Source organism: Pseudorasbora parva, chromosome 17 (genome assembly GCF_024679245.1).
Source record: "Pseudorasbora parva isolate DD20220531a chromosome 17, ASM2467924v1, whole genome shotgun sequence".
Lineage (NCBI taxonomy): Eukaryota > Metazoa > Chordata > Actinopteri > Cypriniformes > Gobionidae > Pseudorasbora > Pseudorasbora parva.
Window position 1 is genome coordinate 14,535,893 of NC_090188.1, and position 27,982 is coordinate 14,563,874.

The 27,982-nt window shown below is 36.6% G+C and overlaps 3 protein-coding genes across 3 annotated transcripts; 2 read left to right on the forward strand and 1 right to left on the reverse strand.

Moving 5' to 3' along the window:
* Nucleotides 1-612: 612 nt before the first annotated feature.
* On the forward strand, nt 613-16,854 carry tm9sf3 (transmembrane 9 superfamily member 3). The gene is made up of 15 exons (XM_067422498.1): nt 613-849; nt 2,818-3,013; nt 3,862-3,984; nt 8,293-8,453; nt 8,607-8,684; nt 8,780-8,911; nt 9,157-9,323; nt 9,497-9,591; nt 9,770-9,900; nt 10,671-10,810; nt 11,045-11,113; nt 12,012-12,158; nt 12,361-12,444; nt 14,921-14,997; nt 15,130-16,854. Exons 1-15 carry the CDS (start codon nt 757-759, stop codon nt 15,195-15,197), a joined length of 1,761 nt encoding a protein of 586 aa, XP_067278599.1. The 5' UTR covers nt 613-756; the 3' UTR covers nt 15,198-16,854.
* Nucleotides 16,855-18,526: 1,672 nt separating this feature from the next.
* prdx3 (peroxiredoxin 3) lies at nt 18,527-22,240 on the reverse strand. Its single transcript, XM_067422500.1, has 7 exons — nt 22,141-22,240; nt 21,418-21,535; nt 21,183-21,324; nt 20,188-20,323; nt 19,801-19,904; nt 19,489-19,654; nt 18,527-18,918 (listed from the first exon to the last, which is right to left on the reverse strand). Exons 1-7 carry the CDS (start codon nt 22,174-22,176, stop codon nt 18,868-18,870), a joined length of 753 nt encoding a protein of 250 aa, XP_067278601.1. The 5' UTR covers nt 22,177-22,240; the 3' UTR covers nt 18,527-18,867.
* A 486-nt stretch (nt 22,241-22,726) lies between these two features.
* On the forward strand, nt 22,727-27,954 carry sfxn4 (sideroflexin 4). The gene is made up of 14 exons (XM_067421551.1): nt 22,727-22,885; nt 23,000-23,065; nt 23,265-23,327; nt 23,520-23,546; nt 24,894-24,948; nt 25,081-25,106; nt 25,255-25,308; nt 25,385-25,447; nt 25,657-25,725; nt 26,231-26,321; nt 26,464-26,579; nt 27,385-27,470; nt 27,563-27,680; nt 27,822-27,954. The coding sequence occupies exons 1-14, from the start codon at nt 22,847-22,849 to the stop codon at nt 27,897-27,899; spliced, it is 951 nt and encodes a 316-aa protein (XP_067277652.1). The 5' UTR covers nt 22,727-22,846; the 3' UTR covers nt 27,900-27,954.
* Nucleotides 27,955-27,982: the final 28 nt, after the last annotated feature.

The following is a 27,982-nucleotide window of genomic DNA, read 5'->3' on the forward strand; positions in this document are numbered from 1 at the left end:
TTTTATTTTATTTTATATTTTATTTTATTTTTTACAGTGTATGGATTTACAAGACACCTTGGAATTCTCATCCATCCAAAGTGAAAGACTTAATGCAAGCTTGTTTATTGTTCCATATAAATGTGGAAATCAAAGATTGGATTTGCTCAAGAAACTTGAAATTGGGATCGTGAAAAATTAAGAATGTTCATTTTAATAATTATTTAAATATTAGCTTAAAATCTCAGATAAATATTTTAGTTCAGAAAGTTTTGGGGAAATGAGCTCTAGTAGCCTATTCTTGCTACATTTGTTAAATGTGATAATATATTTGTCAGCTTGGGTGACGAATGAATCGACAACGCTTTTATATTTTTAAACGTACATGAAGTTTACTGATTAGGCGTAAACTTTGACTATACAATTTCCTATCAATGAACATTTTACATCAGTGTGGTTTTACATCCTGCTAGGCAGCCTGCCTTTCCACCGCTTCTGTTTGCGCTCAGATGACGTGGCCATGGGTGGCAAAGCAGAGGGTTTTCTTCCTCAACATTGATTCATCACTCTCTCCAACGATAGGTCCAAGTTACCCATGTGACCTGCTTCCACCAATCAGCGGTGGCTGCGCTGATCACTCGCTGAACAGTTTTACGACAAGCTCGTATGTGAGCATCTTAAGACAACTACTGTCATAGAACCAGGAAGAAGGAAGGTGGGATAGCCCCCAAAAAAGATACCATTTCAAATCAGTCGCAGAATTTTCCCTAGAAAATCATGGGGCTCTGCAGGTGGACGATTGAAGTGGTTGTCTTGACGACTGTTTTTAGTTCATTGCAGCCAGTTCGAGCAGATGAACACGACCATAAGGTAGGATAAACTGCGGGCCGTGAAGCCCTCTTGTGTTCGGTGTGTATAGTCTCGAGAGACGTTAGATATTGAGCTGGTTGCTCTGGCAAAAGTGCTTAACATTGAAGGACAGAAATGAATCCAAAACACTTTATACGGTGAATGAATAATTGTCCCGTGTCTAAGTTAGAAATGCAAAGCACAGTATAAGCTACGTGGCTAGCTTAGCATCGGCTATCCTATTACATTATTTTGTGCAAACAGCAGGGTTGTGTCCAAAATTCTCGGGTTTGACTCCTCGTATGATGCATACTACGCATAAAGGTTAGTTTAAGCATACGATGTGTTTCGTTTGCTGTGTGCGTTTCTTTTGTGCTTGTATGAGGTTACTCTAAGGGTCGGCTAACCGTCGTTAGCAGAAATAAATATGTCCGTCTGAACACACACATATCCGGTTCGTCTAGGTTTTTATATGACTTATATTTACTGTAAAACATTGTTACATTTTAGATTAAAAGGCAGCTTTGGTTGCAAGAATGTTACTGTGAGGGAATGACAATCTTCTTTCGGTGACATTTTGGGGATGTATATTTTACAGTTGCCTACTATATGTCATTAAATCATAATATGGTAAAAGCACAATATATTTTAGACAACTCTGTTGTTGTAAAATGGTACAACGGAAGGCTGCTTGATTTTATCACACGTTTTCTCTTCAGTAACTGTGTGACGTTAATCAACATAATTCTGAAATATTTCATAACCTTAATGATCTTTTAAAATAAAAATTAGAGTGAAGATTTTTATATAAAAGAGCTTCAAATTAAGCAATTAACACGTTTTTATTATAGCATTTTTACATTCCTCAGTGTACAGTATTATTACTGGAATTATTCAGCACCACACATAATCTGTGATGATGAATTGAAACTCATAAAATATGATACATTCTTGTATATATATTCCTTCTTTTGTCTAAAAAGATTCTGGGATTTCTGGTGGATAATGCGCTTCTTTTTGTTCAAACCAGTGCCAGTGGGAAAACCTCTGAGCATGGGAGACATTGTTTAAGGTTTCATGGTTACTCACAACCATGCAGTTGTCGTCTTCATCTTATTCTCATGTTCAGTGTCATGAGTGTTGCTGCGTTGCTCTTTATATTTGTTCTTTAGATTCAAATAGGATGGTGTAACACTACCTGATTTACTGGTTTACACCCTGTTGTTGCTGTGTTTCTTTAGCCTCTTCAAGGAATTTAAGGGATAGGGATTGTCAAAGGTTTAATAGACATTTAAAGGAATAAGATTACGTGGGTCTCTGATTTGAGATAATCTTTTAACGATTAATCATGCAGCTCTACTGATAATATGTATAAGGAATTGGAGGACAATTGATAATTTCTAATCCCACTGATTTTATTATTGTGGATTTACAGCATTGTATAAAATTTGCTTGCTTGTCCACTTGGAGGATGCAGAGGTTTAATCTTAAATCTATTAACAGAAAAGTTTTAAATTAAGTTTAATATTTGGACAAATAATGGTTGGTTCTCTTTTTGAAGCATTTTTTATTTTAAGCATGGTTTTTGATTATCTTGTTTTGCTTGAGGGTTTGGCAGCATCATCATTTTTCAGTCTCAATTGTAAAATCTCTTTAACTTCCAGCTGACTTCATCTCACATTGAATGAATAGAGTCATTTTTATAGGTGTGCTTGAGCCACACACACACACACACACACACACACACACCACAATCAGGACCCCACAGAGTATGTATGTGTGGATTCAGAGTGTTGTATTTTAAAACCCAGTTTTAATTAAATGAATATGCCATTTTGCGCTATTTAAAACTTGTGTTTAGGTGGAAAACGCAAAAATTCTAGTTTGAGCCCGGCTTGCAGGTGACATCCTGGTGTTGAATTAACATCACAAAGAATAGATGCGGATATTTGAAACAGGTAGCTAATGACAGTTCTCTTTCTTCTGCAGTACACAGATAAAGAGGAGGTGGTTCTATGGATGAATACAGTGGGCCCTTATCACAACCGACAGGAGACCTATAAGTACTTCTCCCTACCATTCTGTGTGGGCACGAAGAAAACTATTAGTCATTATCATGAGACGTTAGGAGAGGCGCTACAGGGGGTTGAATTGGAGTTCAGCGGTCTGGATATCAAGTTCACAGGTATGGTCTTAATACCTTAATATAGCTGCTGAAATACATAATTTTCTTGTTATCACTGTAAAGCTGCTTTGAAGCAATCTGTATTGAATGAAGAGGCTAGCATCATGTTAAAGGTCCCGTTCTTCGCGATTCCATCTTTCAAACTTTAGTTAGTGTGAAATGTTGCTGTTGGAGCATAAATAATACCTGTACAATTATAAAGCTCAAAGTTCAATGCCAAGCAAGATGTTTTATTTAACAGAAGTTCCCTTTCAAAGCCTACAGCGAGCGGCCGGTTTGGACTACACCCCTGCACTTCCTTGCATGAATGACGTCACTAGAACCGTTTGTTGACTAACACTCCGCCCAAAAGTACACGGAAAATAGGGGGCGTGGTCTTGTTGCTCTCCCACGTGGAGAAGAGCGCGCATTCAGCGCTTGCATCTCTCCGTTATGGTAAAAAGCGGCACCTTTCCAGGGCAAAGTGCGCTAAGCTGCTGTCCAATCACAACACGGGAAGCGCTGGCCCAATCAGAACTCGTTACGTGTTTCTGAAGGAGGGACTTCATAGAACAAGGAAATCATCAGGCTGTTTTTAGGATAGAGGAAACAGTGGTGTTCAGATAAGTAAATTGTGTGAAAAATACTGTGTTTTTTTACACGCGAAACATGAACTCATGTTATATTGCACACTGTAAACATAATCAAAGCTTCGAAAACATGCAAGGAACGGGACCTTTAACTTGTTCAAATGAAGCTTATCAAGGGCACATGCATTAAATGGCACAATGAATGTAATTTACAATATGTACATTCATTGGTCATTCAGCCACGTTTAATAGAATGCAATGTTGATTCGTCTTTTACAGAGGAGGTGATGCAGACGACATACTGTGACATTGAACTAGACAAACCAAAAAAAGATGCGTTTGTCTATGCCATCAAGAACCACTACTGGTACCAAATGTACATAGATGACCTTCCCATCTGGGGTGAGTATCCCGGAAACAAAATAATTATTGGGAAGCCTGCTTTTTAAAAGTGCACAAACTCCTAGCACTGGTTTGTTCCAGATACTTTTCTGCTTTTTTGTGTGTGGTGTTATTGAGTAAATCTAGTAATTTCAATAGGAATCTGGGTGAGGGTGAAAAAGTTCCCCATTCAGATTTCACTCAAGCTGGTCACGCAAATTTGATGCGTTGTCTTAACAGAAAGCTGCTTCTGTGTGAGCTATGCATCATACATTTGCCACGCTATTAATGATCGACCTTTTTTTTTGCTGTAAACTTTGGCTGAAATAATGTGAGCGCACCTTCACAGTCCCTAGATTTTAGATGGAGAATGTTTGCAGTGTTTTTGTCGTATTAGATTTTAAATGGAGAATGTTTGCGGTATTATTATAGTATTAATTATATACTAATGTAGTATGTATATAATATTTTGAATTAGCTTTTATTTTTCTTATTTTCTCTCTTCAGTTTAATTTATTGTAATTTTGTTGTGCTATTGAGATTTTTCTTTTTTTTCCATTTCTATACAATCTTTATAGAATCAGTTTTTCTGTTTCTGAATCAGAATTTTGTTTATTTCCACTTTATGATAGAAAAATATTTTTAATAATTTTAGCTAACAGTAATACTATTCAGCTTTTAGAAAATGGTTTATAAAAGAGGCAGCAATTCTGAAGCGTAATATATATATATATATATATATATATATATATATATATATATATATATATATATATATATATATATATATATAAGTAGCTACGTATGTGCATCTGTATGCATCTAGTGGTTATTCTTGGACATTGTGTTTTTTGACAGTTTTGATGAGTGCATCTAAATAGTATTGATTTGTCCATTATGCAACATTTGAGGCTGCCGAGAAGGGCATCAAGATGGCGGATGTCATGTTTCTCTGACTGTGACTGTCACATCCATGTTCCATTACAAGCCCTATGAGGAGCATCAGGAGGACTGAAAAAAGGGGTTTCAAAATCAATAGAAAAACGTTTTCAAGATCTAGGGCCTCATTTATAAACATGCGTATGCACAAAAGAAGGCGCTCGCCGCTCTGCAATAATTGGTATTTGAAAAAGGAAACTTGACTGGAAAATGTGCGGTCCTTCACGCAATCTCTGAACCAGGCGTACGCACAAAAACGGGTGAAGTGAGAAATGGCGACACCATCAGCAGATGGAAGAAACAAGTGAAAGTGTGTATAACTGTAGAGTGTTGTGTAAAAGAAATGGCAACACTGCCTCTCATAAATAATATGAAGACTTCACAAAGCACATTTTATTTCAACCGGCATTTTTAAAAGTCTTTTGCGAGGTTCGTTCTGCGTTCAGTAAATATCAATCTTGCTCTCTGTCTGATGGCGCATGCTCGTCTCAGCTTTACAAGCTTTCTGAATATGCTTGTGCTCTTTTCTGTCGTTGTTAATTACCTCTTTAGTAAACCAGCAAAAGCAGCCCAGCTTGAATCTCTTCCATACTCGTTATTAATTTTTTACAGTCTATATTTTTCACCATGTAAACGACCTGACCGATTACTTTTAAGTGTGCGTCCCCTTACATGGCGTGACAGCGCACGCAGCGCTCATGTTGACAAGAGGGAAAGCTCATTTTTCTGAGGGGTAAACTTTTTATTTTGTAAGTTATGAAAATAATGTTGGAATAATGACACAGCATATATTGCCCCAGGCAGTTTTTACTTTAACTGCGCCTGACAGAAGAATGAATTTTTTTCTGAGATGATTATTACACTTTACAACAAATAAATAGCTTATATAATACTGTATTAGTCCTGGTGGCTGTTAAGAGTTGCTATGGCTACAGTTAACACATTCCAGCTGGTGGAGAGGACAGCGTCGACATTTTTGATACGGCAGACAAACTGCATGTCACAAAATGATTGCGATTGAAAGTCATCACATCTAAACACCAGATCGGTTTAGATAACGTCTCATGTAAACAGTCCACTAAATCTTTCAATCGGAATGACAAAAAAAGTGTGCTTGTAAACGTGGCTAGTGTCGCGCAAAAATGATTACCGTCCGTCACTGACTTGGAGGAGCGCAGTCCTACATCACTGGACTAATTTGCCTAATCTTCACGGAACTTTAGATCGCGGTGGAAACGCAGACAGTTGCAGGTCTGGGGGGAGAAAAGTTCCTGTAAAAAAGTTCCTGGTACAAATTGTTCTGGGTAATTTTGGTGGAAACGGGGCTATTGTAAAAATGTCTTCATCAGCTACGGAATTATGGTATTCATGCATATGCCTTTAGTTTGTTTTATTTTTGTTTTACTTCTGACGAAAATCCTATGCAAAGTTTTATAAATGAGGCCCCTGGTATCTGGATGTGAGTTAACAACTGTTAGTGCCAGCTTGCACTGCTCCAGCACTCAGGGCAATGGATGCCCTCCCTCAGGGTGAGATTCTCCATATAGTAATCTCTTCTGCTCTGCTGGACAGTGTTGTTTGAGAGTTCTCGAATTCTGTTGTCTCCTGATAGCCTGACAAGCCAGACCCACATCAAGATGTTTGGTCTGGAAACTCACCATAGACAGGGCTCAATCCGAGGGGCGGGATAAACGGTTGTCTTTCAAACATCCCTCTGCACGCGATAGGATAGCGCTACACCAACCAGAGCAACGAAGGTGAAGCAGAGCTCGCTGACTGATTAAACATTCGCCGTATCCGGTCTAAACTCCGAACACATCTTCCCTTTTTTAAGAATGACTTCAGTGCCGCTCTTTTTTTCTTTTCTCAGAGAAAAGCTTAACTCCAAGTCTTCCAGAGTCGAGGTCAAAGCTGATTCGAAAGACCGCCGCCGTTCGCCAGTTTCTGTGTTTACTAGAAGCTCGCAAACTCGGCCGTCGTCATTATGGCCCCGCCCGCCGACTCTATACATGATGTGATTGGGCCGTCCAGATTTTGAGGAACACAGCTCAGAATGGTATTGAGAGTTCCTAGACGACACTTGCGGGCAAATTAAATTTGCTGCCACTAGGGTGCGTCTAGATTTCTAGGCTAGTCTCCTGAGCCTTTGGTCACACAACCTGAATGAAGCTATTTATGATTGAGGCCCATTAAGCCATTGAGGTTGACAAGACTTTCAACGCTGATGTAGCTAGATAGACATAACCTAGATCAATGAGAACTTAAAAGTTTCCTTCAAGTTGCTCTTGGTGATTTTGCAGGGTTGCTGACAACCCCTTAACACAGCTCGCCCTGCTCCAGCCCATCCACCATCAGGCTGCTGAGTGTCTACTCTCAGTTAGTCAGGACATGGTTATGTCAGCAGCATATGTGCAGAGCATGTCCACCACTCCTAAAAGAGACTTTAGCTCATGTTCTTGCTTCTACTTTATACATGGCATCTTGCACCTTTCACATAATTCTTCACATCCAACAGCTTGTGTAAGAGCATCTCCACAGCAGTTGGGGGACTCAAGTCAGCAGCCATATGGACGCTGACACATAAATGTCAAAAAGTTCTTTGATCCATTGTGAGCTGCCAAAATGGCTATATATTTTCTGTAAGCTTCCTATTTAATGATCATCTTCTCACTTCAAGATTTTCAAATGATCTTGTACCTCAGATATTGTGTTACTAAGCCATTATCTTATTCTCAACCAAAAAAAAAAAAAACTGCAAAAAATTCAGTTTATTGAAGTATTATAAACATGTTGTATCCCACCAGGGAACAGAACTAATGGAATTAAACTTAATTGTAAATCAATTTGTTCTGAAAGAGCTGTAAGGTTATTAAGTGTTCTTAGTTGTTCATAAATTATTGAAGGAACTTTGATCATGAGAAGGGAAGAAACAATATCGGGCTTTAACTGCCATGTGAGGGAGTTGTGTTTTTTCTGAAGTCTGAATGTCTGATTCATTTGTTTCTGTCTTGATTTTGAGGTATTTGAGAAATATTGCATATGACTATGCATAATAATAAATTTGTCTCAATAGCTTGACATTTATTTAGTTGGTCCTTTTCTTGAAATGACAAGTTCACTCTGTAATGTGAAGCATTTTACATGAAACAATATACAAGAGGAAATGATGTAGAGGCGACTTGGTCCGTTAAGGTTTGGTTGGATTGTAAAATGTTTGAAAAAGGCGGTGATGTTAAGGGTTATTTGTCATTTGAGGCAGAGAATGTTATTACATTTTTGATGAAAGTAATTCATTGATTTTATTTGAATTTAATGTACTTATACTATTGACATTTTGTGAAGTTTTTGTCTTTGTTCTAAACTGAAGATTGTTTTGTGGTGTTATTTAAGGTATTGTTGGTGAAGCTGACGAGAATGGAGAGGACTATTATCTCTGGACTTACAAAAAGCTGGAGATCGGATACAATGGGAATAGAATTGTGGATGTTAACCTAACCAGCGAGGGGAAGGTCAAGCTTGTGCCAAACACAAGAATTCCCATGTCATACTCTGTGAGTAAAGCCTTCTTGAACCTCAGAAACCTGCTAATATTGACTAATACTAGTTAAATTGTCATGTGAAATTCAACTCTGTAATTTCTGTAATTAGTATGCTCTTTCTCATACATATTTATAATATTACAAACTTTTTGCCAATCCGTGTAGGTGAAGTGGAAGAAATCTGATGTGAAATTTGAGGATAGATTTGACAAATATCTTGATCCGTCCTTCTTTCAACATCGGGTAAATGCCACATTTTGTTTGTTATCTCCTTTCCAGCTAATTTAAAATGTGCTGAATGATATTGAATGTATGGAATGTTTTTTTGCACCTGACAGATTCACTGGTTCTCAATATTTAACTCTTTCATGATGGTGATTTTCCTGGTGGGCCTTGTTTCAATGATCCTGATGAGGACATTAAGGAAAGACTACGCCAGATACAGCAAAGAAGAAGAAATGGATGATATGGTGATCATCACTTTCAGAACATTTTTTTAACTTTATTAAATGAGCCTCATGAATCCATCAACTTTTAATGTATACATTGTTTTCCCTATCTGTGATGAACTTTAACTTGACATTGGCTAATGTTTTAAAGCTTTGATAACAGCTCCAGAATTTAATGCTATGTTCCTCTCAGGGTTGGAGTCTTCCTCTCTGCATTCTATCAAACTCAATGAACATACTGTTTTTCTTTATCTTATTTATATCAGGATCGTGATCTCGGTGATGAATATGGATGGAAGCAGGTTCATGGTGATGTGTTCAGGCCATCAAGCCATCCGCTGATATTCTCCTCCCTCATCGGCTCTGGGTGTCAGATCTTCTCTGTTTCCCTCATAGTCATCATTTTGGCCATGATTGAGGACTTGTATACAGAGTGAGTTTCATCTATGATTAACAGGGCAATGATAAAACTACATGTAATTTTAATTCTTGTCTAGGCGGTTACAATAAAACTGACATTGTCTAATCACAATATACATTTGAAGATTTATGGAAAGGTGGGGATATTAAGTTCTCATCAAAGGAATTTTGTGTTTGCCTTTGTAGGAGAGGGTCCATGCTAAGTACAGCCATATTTGTTTATGCTGCCACGTCCCCAGTCAACGGCTATTTTGGTGGAAGCCTTTATGCAAAACAAGGAGGTATGCAAACTAACATTTGTAACATCTGTGATCAGGAAAGCTCCAAATATAATTTGAACTGTATAAGCTAAAGGTAAGATATAAATGTAAGCATTAAGGTAGCCTATTGAAGGTGTTCTAGGTGTCTACAGACTTTTTTGTTGTCATTTCTTGCAACTATTGTACATAATTTGGACAGGGAGGAGATGGATAAAGCAGATGTTCATTGGAGCTTTTTTGATTCCTGCCATGGTGTGTGGAACAGCATTCTTCATCAACTTTATTGCAATTTACTACCATGCCTCCAGAGCCATCCCATTCGGCACCATGGTGAGTTTGTCATCTGTCTTAGCAGTCTGTAGTCTCAGTCAATAATAAGTCAATTTCAGGCTGATTTTACAACTGGGATCAACTGCTGAGTAGAAAAGACAGCTACCTCTTTCCCACATTGTATATGTTGTTTTGGACCATTAAGTTTGGTTGTGAACATGCTAATTTCTTTTAGTTTCAAGTCCACATGACATTTGTCGAAAGTGGTTTATACCACTATCAGTCTTAAACTGTTAGTTCACCCAAAAATGTAAATAGTGTCATTGACTCACTCACAGGGTGTTCCAAACCCATAAGACTTGTGTTAGTCTTTGGAACACAAATTACGATACTATTAATTAAATCTGAGAGATTTCTATCCCTCCATTGAAAGTCTGTTCACTCAAAGCTTGGTTCAAAATCCATGTAAATTGGGTGGTTTAATTCAAGTCTTTTGAAGATACATAATTGCTTTATATGGTGAGCATATTTAATTTGGGCTATTATTCACATATAAATATTGATTTTGGAGCACTGAAATTTGGTAAATGGACGCTCAACTGGATTAAGTTGATTTATAAGTTCTCTTTATGAATGTTTTGAACCATCAGTGTTTTTAGTGAATAGGACAATGGAAGTACAGAAATCTGTCAGATTTTATTAAAATGAAAGTCTTGTGGGTTTGGAATGAAATGAGGATGAGTAATTGATTAAAGAATTTTAAGCATTAATTGCTTTGGTAAAATACTTGTTGCATCTGTTGAAATGTCTTATCTTATTTGTTCGGTCAGGTTGCAGTGTGCTGCATCTGTTTCTTTGTAATTCTACCTCTGAACCTGGTGGGGACAATTCTGGGCAGGAACCTATCCGGTCAGCCCAACTTTCCTTGTAGGGTCAATGCTGTACCCAGACCCATCCCAGAGAAGAAATGGTAACCTCAATCATGATTCACACATCACAGAGTGTCAGTTGTCCTGATATCTTCAAATATTTCCTTGCGTTTCATTTTTCTTTTCTGTGATTACATGATGTTCAGAACATGATCAAATTGATTTGAATGTAAATCATGCGAAGGTTTTCTACATTTAAATAATAATTATTTGATAAAAAGATACTTTTTTAAAATAAATTTGTCTCGTTACTAAAAGTTTCTCTGAATTGGCAGGTTTATGGAGCCAGCGGTTATCGTGTGTCTAGGTGGCATCCTTCCATTCGGGTCAATATTCATTGAGATGTAAGTCTGCACAGTCAATCGACTGAAAAATTGAATTGAATTGAATTATTTACATACTCTGTGATTAATTCATCTAAATTAATTGCATACATATTTTTTTGCTGTGAAAGTATTTTAAATATTTCAAGTTCAAAAACTCACTGTTTAAATATTGGCCATAATAATCAACAATATGACCTAATATTTAAACGTGCTTTAGGAATGTGGTAGCCTGACAAGCCAGACCCACATCAAGATGTTTGGTCTGGAAACTCACCATAGACAGGGCTCAATCCGAGGGGTGGGATAAACGGTTGTCTTTCAAACTCCCTCTGCACGTGATAGGATAGCGCTACACCAACCGGAGCAACGACGGTAAAGGGGAGCTCGCTGACTGATTAAACATTCGCCGTATCCGGTCGGCTAAACTCCGAACACATCTTCCCTTTTTAAGAATGACTTCAGTGCCGCTCTTTGTTCTTTTCTCAGAGGAAAGCTTAACTCCAAGTCTTCCGGAGGCGCGGGCAGAGCTGATTCGAAAGACCGCCGCCGTTTGCCAGTTTCTGTGTTTACTAGAAGACTGTTACTAGAAGCACGCAAACGCAACTCGGCCGTCGTCATTATGGCCCCGCCCGCCGACTCTATAGCCTACACAATGTGATTGGGCCGTCCAGATTCTGAGGAATACAGCTCAGATAGGAATTGAGAGTTGCTAGACCACACTTGCGGGCAAATTAAATTTGCTGCCGCTAGGGTGCGTCTAGATTTCTAGGCTAGGAATGTGGTACTTTAGAGTTGACAAACTCCGGTGATCTGCAAATTCCTTGCTGCAAAAATTGCAGACGACATTATTATTTTTTTATCAACACTTCCAGTAGGCCATTTGTTTTGTAAATAAATGTTATACATTTTCTTTCAGGTACTTCATTTTCACATCTTTCTGGGCCTACAAGATTTACTATGTGTATGGATTTATGATGCTGGTACTGGTGATCCTGTGCATTGTTACCGTCTGTGTTACCATCGTCTGTACCTACTTTCTTCTCAATGCAGAAGACTACAGATGGTAAGGAGCATTACATGCCATACTGTCTTTATGATGCTGTTACACATTACTTACACATGTTAATATGTTTCCACATTCTCCCAAGTGTACTTGGGATCAGACCGCAGCGAGGCGTTTCAATGTCATGCATTATAACCAGATGACATCATGAGACTGAATGACAGTAATTGTTTTATTTTTATTTTTTTGTCTTGTTTTTTAGGCAGTGGACAAGCTTTCTGTCTGCAGCCTCAACAGCTGTTTATGTTTACATGTACTCCTTCTACTACTATTTCTTCAAAACAAAGTAAGTTTTAGTTTCTTCTTCTCAAATGTCATTGTATGTATGCGCTAAATTTAAAAGACTAATTTTCTCACCCTCAGTCACCTGAAACTAGAACATAAGATATTTTGCAGAATTTCCAAGGTGCTCTTTTCTAGGGGTGTAACGATATATCAATATAAACATGACGATATGTATCGTTGATGGAAACGATATGATTCGCAATATATAGAGTTGTTTTATCCAAGGCTCAACTTAGTAGTAGGCTTATTTATAAGGTATAATTCACCCAAACACAAATTAACAAATGTAGGCTACCATAAATGTAAACTTTGTCATCATGTACTTACTCACCATCGTGTCGTTTTTCATTTAACTTCCAAACACAAATGAAGATCTTCTTTATGAAACCTGAGGGGTTTATGTCCCTCCATTTTTAAAGTCCATTCCTCTCAAACTTAAAAGATGCAAAGAATGTCATAAAGGCATGTAAAAATAACTTATCGAGTGTCTAATCCAAACATTCTTTAGTCTTCTGAAGAGACACAATGGCTTTTGTGATGAATATATATTTAACACGACGCACATACTGTAGTAAACGCGGACGTTCAAGAGGTTGCGTGATGCGCAAAAACAACGTGAGAGAGTAAATGCAGAATTAAAATTTTTGGATGAGCTAAACGTTTACAGTTTGAGAGCGGTCATTTTGACGAGCTTTCTTGCAATTAGAGCTATGACGGATTGCATTGATCATCTGAAGTGCAGGCGCTGGCGGAACGGCGCTCCTCAGAGTGAAAGCGCAAACATTATTTAAAGCGACACTCCTTAGTGAAAGTGCAAACATAATGTAAATCACTAGATCACATTTAGTTTTAGTGGTATGATTATAAGTATTTCAGATGGTTCATTCTTACTGCATTAATCGCAGGAGAGGCAGGGCATAGCAGGCATGGGGAGAGATGCTGCCTGCATTGAAAGCGTGTTTCAGTGATTACATTTATAATCTTATTACATTGAATCACACAACAACTATACATAATGTTGAATATAATGTATAATAATGAAATGGGAGAATATTTGTGGGTCCTGATAATAAAACACAAACAATAATAATAAAAAGGTAAAAATGTTTTTTTTTTTTTTTTTAAAGTTTATTTTGGCTTAAAATAATTTGGCATTTGTTTATAAGTAAATATTTTATTACTGACCAGTTTACTTGATTACTTAATTACTTGAAAACTTTTACTTCTATTAAGCAATTGCTTATTGCTGTGGTTTACTTTGTAAGATTTTAGTCCTATTTCCCACCCCAGGCGATTGTGTTATTAAAGATAGATAGCGCACCACTGGACCAGCCTTTTATTTTTTTGTAATACCAAACAAGATTCATGCATGCATGTTTTATTGCCATGTGTGACTATTTTTATGGTTAATGTGGCATCCTTATTATGAAAAAAAAAAAGATTGTTCACAAATTTATGGAAGTGACTACCACAAAATAAAATAAGTGATCAACAAAAAAAAAGTAACGTGTGTGTGTGTAAATATATATATATACATATATATATATATATGATTCTGCATTTCCTATACATGTTTTTTTTAATTGTGCGATATAGGTCTTAAATTTCATTCATAATGGTCTTAAAAAAGGTCATAAAAAGTCTTAAATTTGACTTGGTGAAACCTGCAGATACCCTGAACACTACAGCGAGTGGACACCTCTGCCGGTAGCATGCTGCTTGCGAACCCAGCTCAAACCAACAGGCTCTGTGTACACGATTTACCCTTTCATCACCCTTTTACCGTCTCTCGCTTCCACAAAATTAACTGCAACTTTTTCTGTTTTTCTTTGACTGCATTTTAGTGTTATTATGATAAGTAGGCTGTGATGTCAGATTAGCAATGCTTTAAACTGGTTTGTTTTCCGTGGCATATGTACTCTATTTTACTTGCAGGACGTCAGTAGCATAGGTTGCAGCATGTTTCAGATTATAATGTATGATTATATGTATAGGGATAGATTCACTATCAGCTTGCACCAATCCAAACATTCTTTAGGCATTAAACTACTGTCAGGTTTTACTAGCGCAGTGATAAATCAGCGCTGAAAAGGAGTGGGTCACAGTTATTTTTGTGGCTGACCTTATTGCATATGCATTTGTAGGAGTTTCCCTTTCAAGCACAACATTTGTGAGATGAGAGTATTGTATTGTGCCATTTTTTACCGCTCCAAAAAAGCACGTCTTAAACCAGACGCTAACATGTATATTCCATTGGTCAGTGTGGAAACGATCCAGCTGCATCTGTGTGCTTTAATTTGCGTGTCGTCAGTAGATCACGCGCAGAACTTTCCACTCTCATCTGCACTTTTATGGAATTGTGCTCTCACGTCAATTTGCCCCGTTTAGTAGACTTATAGTCCAGAAAATATGGTAATTGTCTGTGTAGATCTAAACCTGTGATACCAATGATTGGCATGTACTCATTTTGTCTGCAGGATGTATGGCTTATTTCAGACGTCATTCTATTTTGGCTACATGGCTGTGTTCAGTACTGCTCTGGGAATCATGTGTGGTGAGTACAAGAAAACGATCACTTCTCTAGTACTGTGATTCTCCTCTTAAATCAAAGTCTTAAAGTGTTGCCATAGGGAAAGGGAGCAACATATTCTTATGATAACACAATGCACAATCTCTTTGTTTTTAGGAGCGGTAGGTTACATGGGAACAAGTGCCTTTGTGAGGAAGATCTACACAAATGTAAAAATCGACTAGAAACTCTGCAGCGACACTGCGGATCTGTCGACACTTCCTCCCGATCAACGCGGGCACAAAGTCTCCATTTATTTTGCAAGAAGAGATTGTGGTATCTTGTACAAAATCTAGTTTTCCATTTTCTCAATGAATTAAAAGTTGCGGCATGATGCGTACTCGAGGGTAAAATGAGCGGTGTAATAAACAGGACTTTACTTTTTATTTTTTTAATTTGATCTGCTTTTCGTTGTTCCCGCCAGAGGCAATGCAGGCAGTAAATGCAGATAAAAAAGGGGAAAGAAAGTACACCATAATGTTTCTCCTATTTCTTATAACTCTATCCCACCCCCCAAAACCATTGAACAGATCTTTATTGATGGAATAGTCTAGCTCTCTTCAGTGAAGAGGCCAAAGTGTATTGAGAGCCTTTGTTCTATTATATGAGAATATCAGAGAGTGGGGTTTACGTCCATCCTCTTGCTTGTCTGTTATGTATTAGTCGTACAATGCCATCATTGTAGTATTGTTTTACATGCTTATGAATTGCACCAAAAGCATAACATGGTTTGAAATTCCAAAACCCAGAAATTAACATAAATCGATAAACCAATATGATGTGAAGCAGCCAGGTTTCAGCTCTACCTTTTCAGGGCATCTGTTGTCCTGTAGCTCAGATCCACAGACCCGAGCGGGACAGAGCTTAGCAGGCAAATACAGTTTGCTATCCACAAGCAGATTCTAGCGAGACTGATGATCTGAAATGATGGTTTGGTGGCAGATTGTTTTAATGGGATGTGTGATGTGAAATTTCTTTTTCCAGTTCAGTCTTATGTTGTTGTTTGGGTTTGAATGAAGTCTGGTCGTAAAGATAATATATGGAGGGGGGTGGCCATGTATATAACCTTGATAATGTAACTGTAGATGTAGATCCCAAATGTATTTTGGTTGTACAGATTTATTAAAGGGTGTCTTTTCTTTCTTTTATGGACAGTCAGATTAAGGTTTTTTTTGTTACTTTTTTTGAAGGTTGGGGTGGGCTTGGTGGCACAATCTTGCCTGATATTGCATGAATTTTTCACCAAATCAAATGATCAGATTCTATTTGTTTGTTTATCTTCAGTACACTTTAGGCGACCCTCATCACTACCCTTCTTTTGCATCTTGTAGAACGGTCTCGAAAATAAGTGCTTCATTGACTTTGTGCTGCTCATAGAGGAAATAGTCATCAGCTTTTTTATTTTATTTTTAAAGAGTTGAAAGGCTATTCATTGTCTTGAACGGCTGACTCACATGCTTATTTTTGTATCCATGATCTGAACCAAAATTGTGATTGTCAGACACAATTTAGGCGCACATGCTAAATCTCTGCAGACATACTGTACAAAGTGAAGTTATTGTACACTTTACTAGATGTTTTCATGGTTACTAAGTGTAGACACACTTAGAGCTGTTGTTCTGATTTTTCTTGTTCCATTGTAAATACAGTATGTAACTAAAAAAAAAAAAAGTTTGAGGTGGCAAAGCCTTTTTCTAAAACTCATTCCTCCCAGTTTAAAAAATTGATTTCTGGTTTCTCATGTCATGTTCCATGTGAAGTCTAAAGAGACATTTTAAACACAATATTAACTTGCTGTAAAAAGGAGGACAAAAAAAGAAATAAACATTGTTTTTGAGGTTATGTAGGCATGGTTTATATATGAAGGAAAAGTTGTCATAATTAAAATTTTCTCCCCAAGGACAGCCAAGTACTTGATGGGAACTACAGGAATTACACACAATCAGAATGTAATTGATTGCACTTTTCAGTAGAATAAAGAAATGGTGTGACGGCAGCTTTATCAGTCTTCAACATATTTAGTGTGTTTGTCAAAACTTGGATAAGAATCAGTCTCAGTTACTAAGATCAAAGTATTGCTTTATCATTATTGTACTGTACCTTTTAGCAAGGAATTGAACTGCAGTGAATGGCCCTTAAATTGATTCCTTGAACAATAAGAAATCAGGATTTCACAACCTTTGTTATTTAACCTTTTTAGTAACATGCATATTTTTAAACTCTTGCACTTAAAAGATTAAAAAAATTGCCCTAAAAAATATGAACTACCATACTTAAGATTTTAATCTCTCCTATTCCACCATATCCTGGGATCATTGCAGAGGATCATATGCAGAGATTTTTTGTTTGTGCACAAAATGGATATTTAAATGAATCAGTACATCAATCCTTTCAGAATGTGTTTTTGTTTTAACTTTATTAACGGCTTAGACCTGACAGGATGGTTTAACTGAGAAATTACGAACGTATCACTCGCCTGTGCGTGTTTTGTCATGTCCATAAATAGAGAAAAGTTTCTCTGGCTACTTTGACCTGTACACTGTCAGAGAAAAAAAGTACAGTCCTGTCTCTGGGGCAGTACCCTATGGTAAAAAAAGCAAAAAGGTACTTTTAAAGAACTGATATGTAGCTTTAAAGCTATGTAACTTTTCCATCCGCTAAAGGGCACCTATTCAAAACAAAGGTGTAGTTTGATGACGCAAAGTTTGAGTGCAGAATTTTGGGACATGTGGTCTTCACCTTGAGGGAGCTGAGCAAGGCCGCTGGAGCGATTGTTGCAGAACACGGCTCTCAAGCAGCAGGAATTTTATGCCGGGACACAGTTGCCGGTGCCATTTCCGCTTTTACGGTCATGAGTATGAGGTAACAAGCTCTGTTTATCATATTAGATACATTTAAGTGTGTTTAAAACAATGTTATGACGTTACTATGCGTTCGCTCAGTGGCTGCTCTGGCACTTGTACACTGCTAAGAGTAAAGTACTTCTGCGAAATAAAACCAGTAAGGTAACGCAAACATGACACGATTAACAGGTGACTCTCTCAGACGCGCCCCGACTCCTTAGTTAAAATAGCACTTTTTTTTACAATTTACAAATAGTTGGAGACATTTGGGATATTGTAAAAACTCAACTGAACAAAATATATAACACTGGCCTGGTGGTAACACCCTAGTGACAGCACTGTACCTTGTTTTCTGAGGGTGTGGGGGAAAACAACGCATAACAGGAGAGTGCTGGCAAACAGCTCGTAATAAAAAAGGAATAAACACAGCCTTGGCTTTACGGTTATCGCGAAACTAAGGTATTTGAAGCGACATGGAGATGGTGTTTTATTACTCGACAGGTGAGTAAGGTAATTGTACATATGTAGAGCCTAGTAGCTCTTCAACAGAGTTCACTGTAAAGCCCGCAGAGCCAAAACTGTTTTTAACCTGCTAGAGAGTTACATGGTGTACCTTTATAATACATAATGTATAATCTTTGAACCTTGGCATTAAATCAAAACTGACCCAATTTTTTCTTCTTAACGCAAGTTACTGGTTTTATTAAATGTTCATCCATTCATATATTTATACAATTTTTTGACCACACAATAACTAATCAAAATTATTTGCTTATGTTGGAGAGTGAAGCACTCTGGATAGAAAGCATGTGGCAAAAAAATGAACAGTGCAGCTTTTAGTTGGACAGCTTAAATACATAATTCAAAACAGATTCCACTCCCTATTAACTGCCAACATACTGATGCATAAAGTCTATAAATAATTATATTTATTTTGGATGTGGATTATGAACCTGTTTCAGTTAGGTGCGAAGATATGCCGGTTCTGTCAGAACCAGTAGTTTTAGGGTTTTCAGTTCACCTTCTCAAAGTATTCCTTCGAGCCATCTGGAGTCGGCTTAATCTAAACCAAGCAAAAGTCAATTACATAAATGCAGTCAAAACACCAGCCACAACCCCACAAACCTTACATTTTAAACCATTATCAATGGGCATGACATGTGTAGTAATAACTTAAAGGACAGGTTTGCTGATTTTCAACCAGCTTAGTATTGTTGTCTATAGCATACGTAAATGAACAATGCATACTTTTTCATCATGTTAGTAAAACCCAGATCTATAATACATCTACAATGATAAATAAAGAGGATCCGGATACAGGGAACATAAAGAAAGTTGATTTACTGTATGTATACTACTGACATTGTAACAGTGAACTTGTCCTTTAACGGCTTTAACACATTTACAAAAAGGTTTGATTTGTTGGTTAAAAGTAGGGTGGGTAATGTTTTTCATAAAAACTTAGTTTTACTTTTTGAAACTTCCCATTCTGATTGTAATCAATAACAACATATACATAATAATAATAGCAACACTGTAACAATACAACGCTGGTTAAAAAAAATTAAAACAGTATAATATATTACAGTATAATCATATGCAATGATATACCAGTAAAACAGTAAAAGCTTACCGTGGGTGACTTTGGGGTCCAGCTGGCAGGACAAACTTCACCATGGGTTTCCACAAACTGGAAGGCCTTGACCAGACGGAGGGTTTCCTCAACAGAACGTCCAACCGGCAGGTCATTTACACTCATGTGTCGGATCACTCCATTAGGATCAATAATGAAAAGGCCCCTATAATGTGAAACATCACATGGTGATAGATAATTAACCAAAAAACAAACTGTCCATCTTAGCAATGCATTAAAACCAATATACAGATGCAGAAAATGAAATAGTTTGAGAATGATAATAAAAGTGCGTTGATTAAATGACAGTACCTTAAAGCAATTCCAGGACCCTCAAGCAAGACCCCATAGTCTCTGGACACTTGCTTTGTGAGATCAGCCAACAGAGGAATGTGGATTTTCCCTAATCCTCCACTCTAGACAAACCAGACTTTAGTTGGCAAGCTTAACATTTGGCATGAATTAGGCATTTCTGATGCTAGTTTCCCAATCCTTTGATCCTATTTAGAGAACTTAGAAAGTATAAACCGTAAGGTGTACATTGTACAGTGTCAATCGTTCCACTGTTTGGACAGCATGTATACTGTGTGCGATTTATTTCCGCCAACTAATCAATAAGGCCTCGTAAACAATGTAAAGTGACAACTGTATTTATCTGCAGTGTGTACACACAGCCTTTGTGAAGTATAAAGCATAAACCTTTCTCGGGGTGTTGGTCCAGGCCAGGTGGGTAAAGTGAGAGTCCACAGACACACCAACTACTTGACAGTTTACATCACGAAACTCATTGGCTTTGTCACTGAAGGCGATGATCTCTGTGGGGCAAACAAAAGTGCTGCCGGGTGGGCAGTAAAAAAGAAGCATAAAAACACCTACATTTTAAAGTTTTACTAGTAAATCATTTAATCAATAATTCTGTAGTAATGTATAAATGTAATTATAACCGAGATATATTAAAAAAAAAATTTAACAATGTTATGCACGAATCAATGCTGTATTTCCACACTCCATAAAAGTTATTTAAAAATGATTATTAGAGTACTATACTGGTGATAAACTCTGCTTAAAGGATTAGTTCACTTTAAAATGAAAATTTCCCTCTGATTTACTCACCCTCAAGCCATCCTAGGTGTACATGACTTTCTGATGAACTAAAAAGTGTGACACATTACACTTCCAAGATTGGCAGTGATGAGGTCCATTGAGTTTGAAGCTCAAAAAAGCACATCAATCCATAATAAATGGCTTCATAGTTAATAGAGGTTAATAGAGGCCTTCTGAAGTGAATTGATGGGTTTTTGTAAGAAGAATATCCATATTTAAAACGTTATAAAGTAAAACATCTAACTTTCGCCATATCGCCCTTATGTATTCAGCTTATGTAAAAAGTGTAACTGCCGTGTCGTATCACTAGAACAATCACTTTGAACTACGAGTGATGCTACACTTTCTTAAGGATGGATGTGCTTTTTTTTGAGCTTCAAACTCAATGGACCACATCACTGCCATTATAAAGCTTGGACGAGCCATTATATTTATTAATATAACTCAAGAAGAATGTCATATATATCCATGATGGCTTGAGGGTGAGTAAATCATGGGGTAAATGAACTACTCCTTTAAAGCTCAGTTCAGTCAAGTTCAATCGTGTTTAAAGAGTTTATTGGGAAGAAAATGTACAATTAATAACTTACAAATCAAGTGGGTAAAAGAAAAGGACCAGGTATTTGCCCTTGAAATCTTCTAGGCTGATCTCCTTGAACTCTCCATTGAGAACAGCAGTGCCTTTGAATTGTGGGGCCTGTTGAGTGACTGCCGGGGCCCATCTAGCAGTGCCTGATATTTACAAACATGCATGATGGATTAGCAAAGATAATAATGTTTTTAATTAAAGCCACAAAAAAAGCTCCTTACTCTTTTAAGACTTACTGACTGAGAAGCAAGCTTTTTGTGCAGCAATGCAAGCAAAGGAACGTGGGGCCCTGATCACTGATGGTACATTGTGAGGGGCCAAGGCCTTCAGTCCATTAACTGCTGCTCTTCTTGTCTGTTGTGAAAAGGAGGGTCATAAATAAAAGAGCCGTTAAAAGAGCCGATAACAAGTTGGTTATCACTTTTAACAGATAGCACCATGCCCTTATCATGCACATTGTAAAAAAGAAAAGAAAAAGTCACTATAACTATACAGGCCCACTAAAAAAAGTGGCACATTCTACGAATACTTTAAATGTTTTGTTTGTGTTTGTGTTTTTGTTTTCTTTTTGTTTTTTAAAGCTAGGCACACATTTGAAGGTTTAAATTAGGTGTCATACACTTTTTTATTTATTTAAAATAAACTTTTCACGTTAGGCTAAAAAATACATTAAATTGTTAATCAGTTATTAACACACAATATATACGTCTGCATAATATATAGGTAACAATTGCTCTGGTGATTTTGACAGGTATTTGAAAGCGAGCATTGTATGGTCTGGTATAATGGTACATAAGCTGTATAAAGGTTAAATGCCGTGAAACGATCTGCAAACCTAACAACGACTAACAGAACAGAACCAAATCACACTTGCACCTAAATGGAATTCAGCACTTATTCCTCGTAATAATGTTTCGGAGCAGAAAACGTATTTATCGCAACTGCTAAAAGAAACTTACAGAAGTGGCAAGAAGTCTCCCGATGGTGGCTGCCATCTTGCTAATGTGTGCTAAATGAATGCGCGCAAAAACACCTTGAGCATCAAAGCTGCGCACTATTTTCGCATTGCACATGCAAACCCCGCTACAAGTATCTTAAAATATAAATAATAGATACATTGGTGTCCACAAGAATTAAGATTTGATAATTATAAAGTCATGTAAAGCCTGAAATGTTAAATATTAGTATTAGCTAATATTAGTATATAAATAATAATATTAGCTTTTTATACATCAGCGTATTTAAATGCTTAATTTTATGATGCTCTGAAATTATAGGCTGTAAGTTAGTTATCATTTTTTGGAGGAGGCATAAAAGCAATACAGTAAACTCAAAGTAAACGCTTCTCAAAAGCACATTTTTTTCATAAATACATTTAACATAATTTGTATGTATAAAAATTATGTATGGATAATCAAGTAACTCTAAGTTGCTCTAGTAAATGTTCATGCTCGTGTAGTGATACATTTGTCTTAACGTTATACTATAATATAGTATAAAAATAAAAATGACGCGGACCCTAATCATGCTGGATGGTAATTGGATGATGTCTGTACACGTGACATGCGGAAGCGTCGCATTTGCGTGACCTACACAAGTTGAGCTTTGTTTAAGAATCTTAAAATGAATTTGTAATGTTTATACAGCCGTCATTAAAAAGCTAAAATGGACCCCAATTTACAGTACTGGCAAAACAATGGACAGGTACTTTCTTGAATCTGCGTGTATTTAAAAAATCACGTTTTGTTTTATATTTGTTTTATTCATGAAAATTATGCTATCAGCGACAGATAAAAGAATACATTTATCATTTTGCAGTCTTTTCTGAGCAGACTTCGTCTGTGGTTCAACATCCTCGACCCCCGTTATGTGTTGTCATCACAGGTGAGTAGCAGCAGCATCATTATAATAACATCAGTTAGGCCCATTCACTCAGTTGCTTCTTATAAAAAGCCTATATGAACAGTCTGACGCGCACTATACAAGATAGTGACATTAAGAACGTTGTGATATTTGTTCCTTACATATAATATTGTTTACATTTGATAGATGACAACAAAATAGATAATGTTTTTTTTCTTAGGCTGAAATTGAGGAGGCCCGGATACTTCTTCAGAAAGAGGGAAATACACGGAGAAATGAAAAAGTAGGCTACATAATATGTGAAGTAGCTCATTCATTTATGGATTAATTCACTCATTTTTATAACAATATTCCTCTCTCTCTCTCTCTCTCTCTCTCTCTCTCTCTCTCTCTCTCTCTCTCTCTCTCTCTCTCTCTCTCTCTCTCTCTCTCTCTCTCTCTCTCTCTCTCTCTCTCTCTCTCTCTCTCTCTCTAGGTTATCAATGCCTGGTTACTGTCTCTTGTAAGTTAAATAATTTACATTTTTCAAGTGCGAGTAAGAAACATGTATAGCACTGATTCTTGAGACAAGGGACAAAACGCGATGTCCTAAACACAAAAGCCCTAATTATGGTAAAACATAAGAATGGCAACACAATAAAAATACTTAAAAAGATACATCTAAGAAACATTTGTATACTCAGGACATTCTTTGCTTATTATTTTAAATAATTTATTTGGTGTTATTTTAAAAGCGCACTTGTCCTCAGCATGAGGTCACAATTTATATAATTCTGAATAAATCAGGCAGTGTCATGGGAAGCTTTAACTCTGAGGAGGACTTACTATTTCCTGCTCATTGTTGATCTCACAGTAATACACAGTCCTGGAAGTTACAGATTTTTAAAAATATTTTAAACAAACAATATTGAAGTCTCTGATGCCTTAACATGTCAACTCGGTCATCGCAGTGTAATAGTTTCTGTAAATAACTGTGGGATAAATCTTGCCATTTTTATACCATTTTTCACTGTAAAACATGGTTAGGGTGGACAAATTTAATTAATTTAATTATATATATATATATATTTTTTTTTTGTTCCTTATCTCAAGAATCAGTGATATTCACTGATCCTTCTAAAACGCAACACAAAAGAGGCTACATAACTTTAAGAATGCATTATTGTGTATTAAAATGTTCACTTCACCTATGGTTTTGTGTGATCTCTTGCTTCTATTGTTTCACAAATTTTAATTCTATAATAAATATATTCAATAATTCAAATCTAACATTTGCGAAAAAGGATGCTGAATGGATCACTTCAAAGTGGAAATATTTAAAAGTAATAGCAGGTAAAATTGTGGGACAATAAGTGAGATGTTTATTGGCATGATTGGCAGTGCAAATGTGGTTTGAATTGCACTGAACTGAAACATTGTTAAAGTCAGCGCGAAACAGACGTTACGATAGTGTTTTGTTCCCTCTTTTGACATATATAAAAGTAAAATGGCTTCTTGGGTAAAAACTGCCATTGCTGGTGTACTGCCATTTCATGAGATTCACATGTTGTCCCGCCCTCATACTGAAAAACATGCCATTAGAGGAAAATTATTTTGTGTGTATATATATATATATATATATATATATATATATATATATATATATATATATATATATATATATATATATACATACATATACACACAATTTTTATATATATATATATATATATATATATATATATATATATATATATATATATATATATATATATATATATATATATATATAAAAGATTTGTCCTTTTAGATTTCATGGTGACTTTAAAAATTTTGTACTTTTTGTGTCAATAACGTTATACATTTTTAGTCTTCTGTCCATGCTGATACTGGAGCTGTAATCTCACCAGTGTTTCGTCCTCAAGGTATAAAAAAATGAGGGTTTGTGTTTTCTGTAATTTTTGCACTGGAGTTCATTTATGTGACGCCTTTTGCATTTATCTGATTTGAAAGTTCTTTTGCTTCTCTGATGACATCTATTTATTTTTTGTTTTCAGGTTTTCTACCTATATCTGCTCCCTTGGTGAGTTCTTAATTTCAGAATGTGCTTACATTATGCTTACAATGTGCTAGAGATGAACAACTTAAAATGTAAATTTGTGAGTAGTGAGGTTTATTTTATTTTTATAATCCGCAAATGAAATATAAGACTTTTGTTTTTGTTTCGACAGGTTGTTGCAAGTTTAATACCCCACAAAGGCATTAAACATGCTTTGTTTTGGCAAGTAAGTACATTCTATGTTTGTCTTTATTTTTGTCTTTCTTTATAAAATATAAATTTTGTGACAATTTTTGTTATAGTTTTTGCTTCAGACATACTGTGCAGGATTCAACCATTCAAACAGAAATGCAACCGCGACTAAGGTAAAGATAATAATTGTATGTTTTTTTTTAAATGTTAAAAAATAAATAAAAATAAAATAAATAATAATTTAATTAAATGTGTGTTGTTTAGCAGACTATTTTAAACAGTGTTACGTCCCAGGACATATTTTCTTTTCTTTTGTGTGAGTAATAATAATAAGAGTGTGCTGATTCAGGATTTGAATTATATTGCACTTTTTTTTTTTTAGGATAACAAAACATCAATGAAGCAGTCTCTTCTTATCATTGGAACGGTTTCCTATTCAACATTTGCAGGGGTAGAAAATATTTCTTTGTCGCAGTCCTGTTTTCTCAGTCAATAAACCATATTCAACTGATGATTTTATGATTGCAATATTGTTGACACAGGTGTGTTAATCTCATGAAACGTACTAACGACATGAATGTTCATGGTTTATGTCCGGGTCATATTTCACCCCCTGAAATAAAAAAAGAAACAAGATTATATTTAGTTTAAAGAAAATTAAGCCTTTCAGATTTTGTACATTAATACTCAACATAACACACATTATTTTACTGAAAATTCGGCACGTTCTCTCTAAATGATCATTAACATAATGCAAATATTTTAATCCTCATTACGGTTTTGTGAGGAAAATTATACATTTGTAATTTTTCCCATCACATAATTTGTTGTATCTTAATTTGCGCTAATTTATAAAATAAAAAAAGCAGTGAACTATACTATTTTTATTGTACTACAGATAAATATTGTCTTTTGATTTTAGGTTGAAATTTGACCTGGAAATGCTCTCTTTTCAGGCTCTTCCACAGATTATACTCCAGCGTTTTGGAGTCTTCAGTTCTGTGATAGAGACCTTCTGTAGATCCTTGTTACCTATACCTCTCACAGGTAAGAACACGCATGTATTTTAATTAGGAACACAATACACCTAGCATAGTTACTCTATTTCATATATATTCCTGATCTAAAGTGTGCATTCTAGTGTCATAATATCATTGAAAGGGTCTGAGCCAAACATGTGGTTTTCTAGCCTGTCTAGCTGCATTCAGTGTAATGGTGGTGAGAAGTGAAGAGTCCGAGAACGGAATACAAGTGTTTGATTCTAATGGAAATGCTGTCGGAGTCTCAAAGGAAGCTGGTTCCAAGGTGAGACTGCAACAAAACCTTATTATACCTAAGCTTCTTATCAAATTACTTACATACACAGATCAGACATAACATTATGACAAAGTGAATAACACTGATATCTCTTCACCACGGCACCTATTCGTGGGTGGGATATATTGGGCAGCAAGTACACATTTTGTCCTCAAAGTTGATGCGTTAGAAGCAGGCAACTTGGGCAAGTGGAAGGATTTCATCGAGTTTGACAAGGGCCAAATTGTGATGGCCACACGACTGGGTCAGAGCATCTCCAAAACTGTGGCTCTTGTGGGGTGTTCCTGGTCTGCAGTGGTCAGTATCTATCAAAAGTGGTCCAAGGAAGGAACAGTGATGAACCAGTGACAGGGTCATGACTCATGGGCGGCCAAGGCTCATTGATGCAAGTGGGGAGCGAAAGTTTGCCCATGTAGTCAGATCAAACAGACGAGCTACTGTTGCTCAAATAGCATCATACCTGGACCACAGAGCAACGTAAGAAGGTAGCTTGATCTGAGGAATCATGTTTTCTTTTACATCACGTGGATGGCCGGATGCATGTGCGTCACTTACCTGGGGAACACATGGCACCAGGATGCACTATGGGACAAGAAGGCAAGCCAGGAGGAGGCAGTGCGATGCTTTGGGCAATGTTCTCCTGGGAAACCTAGTGACTGTTACTTTGACACTGTTTTGACAGCAAAAGGGGGACGATATAAACAATATAGCTGCAAGCAGCCATTAAAATCAGCCGCTGTGTAGCCGCAGTCCAATCATAGTGATTATGATTAAGATCACTTGTTGTTCTTAGGCAATAAAGGAAACAGCCCTCTCAAGAGCAGCTCTCTTTGGCACCACTGCAGCTGTTCCAAGTTTACTGCTGGCTCTCCTGAAACGGTACAAGTCAAAACCATTTGCTTTCTGTTTTTTACAATCTGATTATTAAAAGTTTTGATGTCTAAATGTTAAATCTGCTGTCAATGTTTCAGGGCAAAGTTTGTCCAAAGAAACCCCATGATAATGGCTCCTATTCGGCATGTTAGTACTGCCATTATTTTTGGCCTGATGATTCCTGTGTCCTTCAGTCTTTTTCCACAGTTTGGCAAGGTAACACGCATTAGATAACTGATATTTGTTGAATGTTAGTGCGGATCATTATAAACCAGGTCGTCATACTTTATTATTTTCATTTTGTAAATACACTCGTTAATTGTCTGAATGTTTAACCTATTTTTGTTTTTTTTGCAGGTAAAGAGGGAGAATTTAGAAGAGGAGTTTCAATCACTTGAAAGTAATAAGGAACTGTTTTACCACAGAGGACTGTAATGTTGCTATAGCAAACTAACTTATTCGAGGGTGACTTTTATTGACAGGGTTTGATGATATGAAATAACAATGGAAACAACACT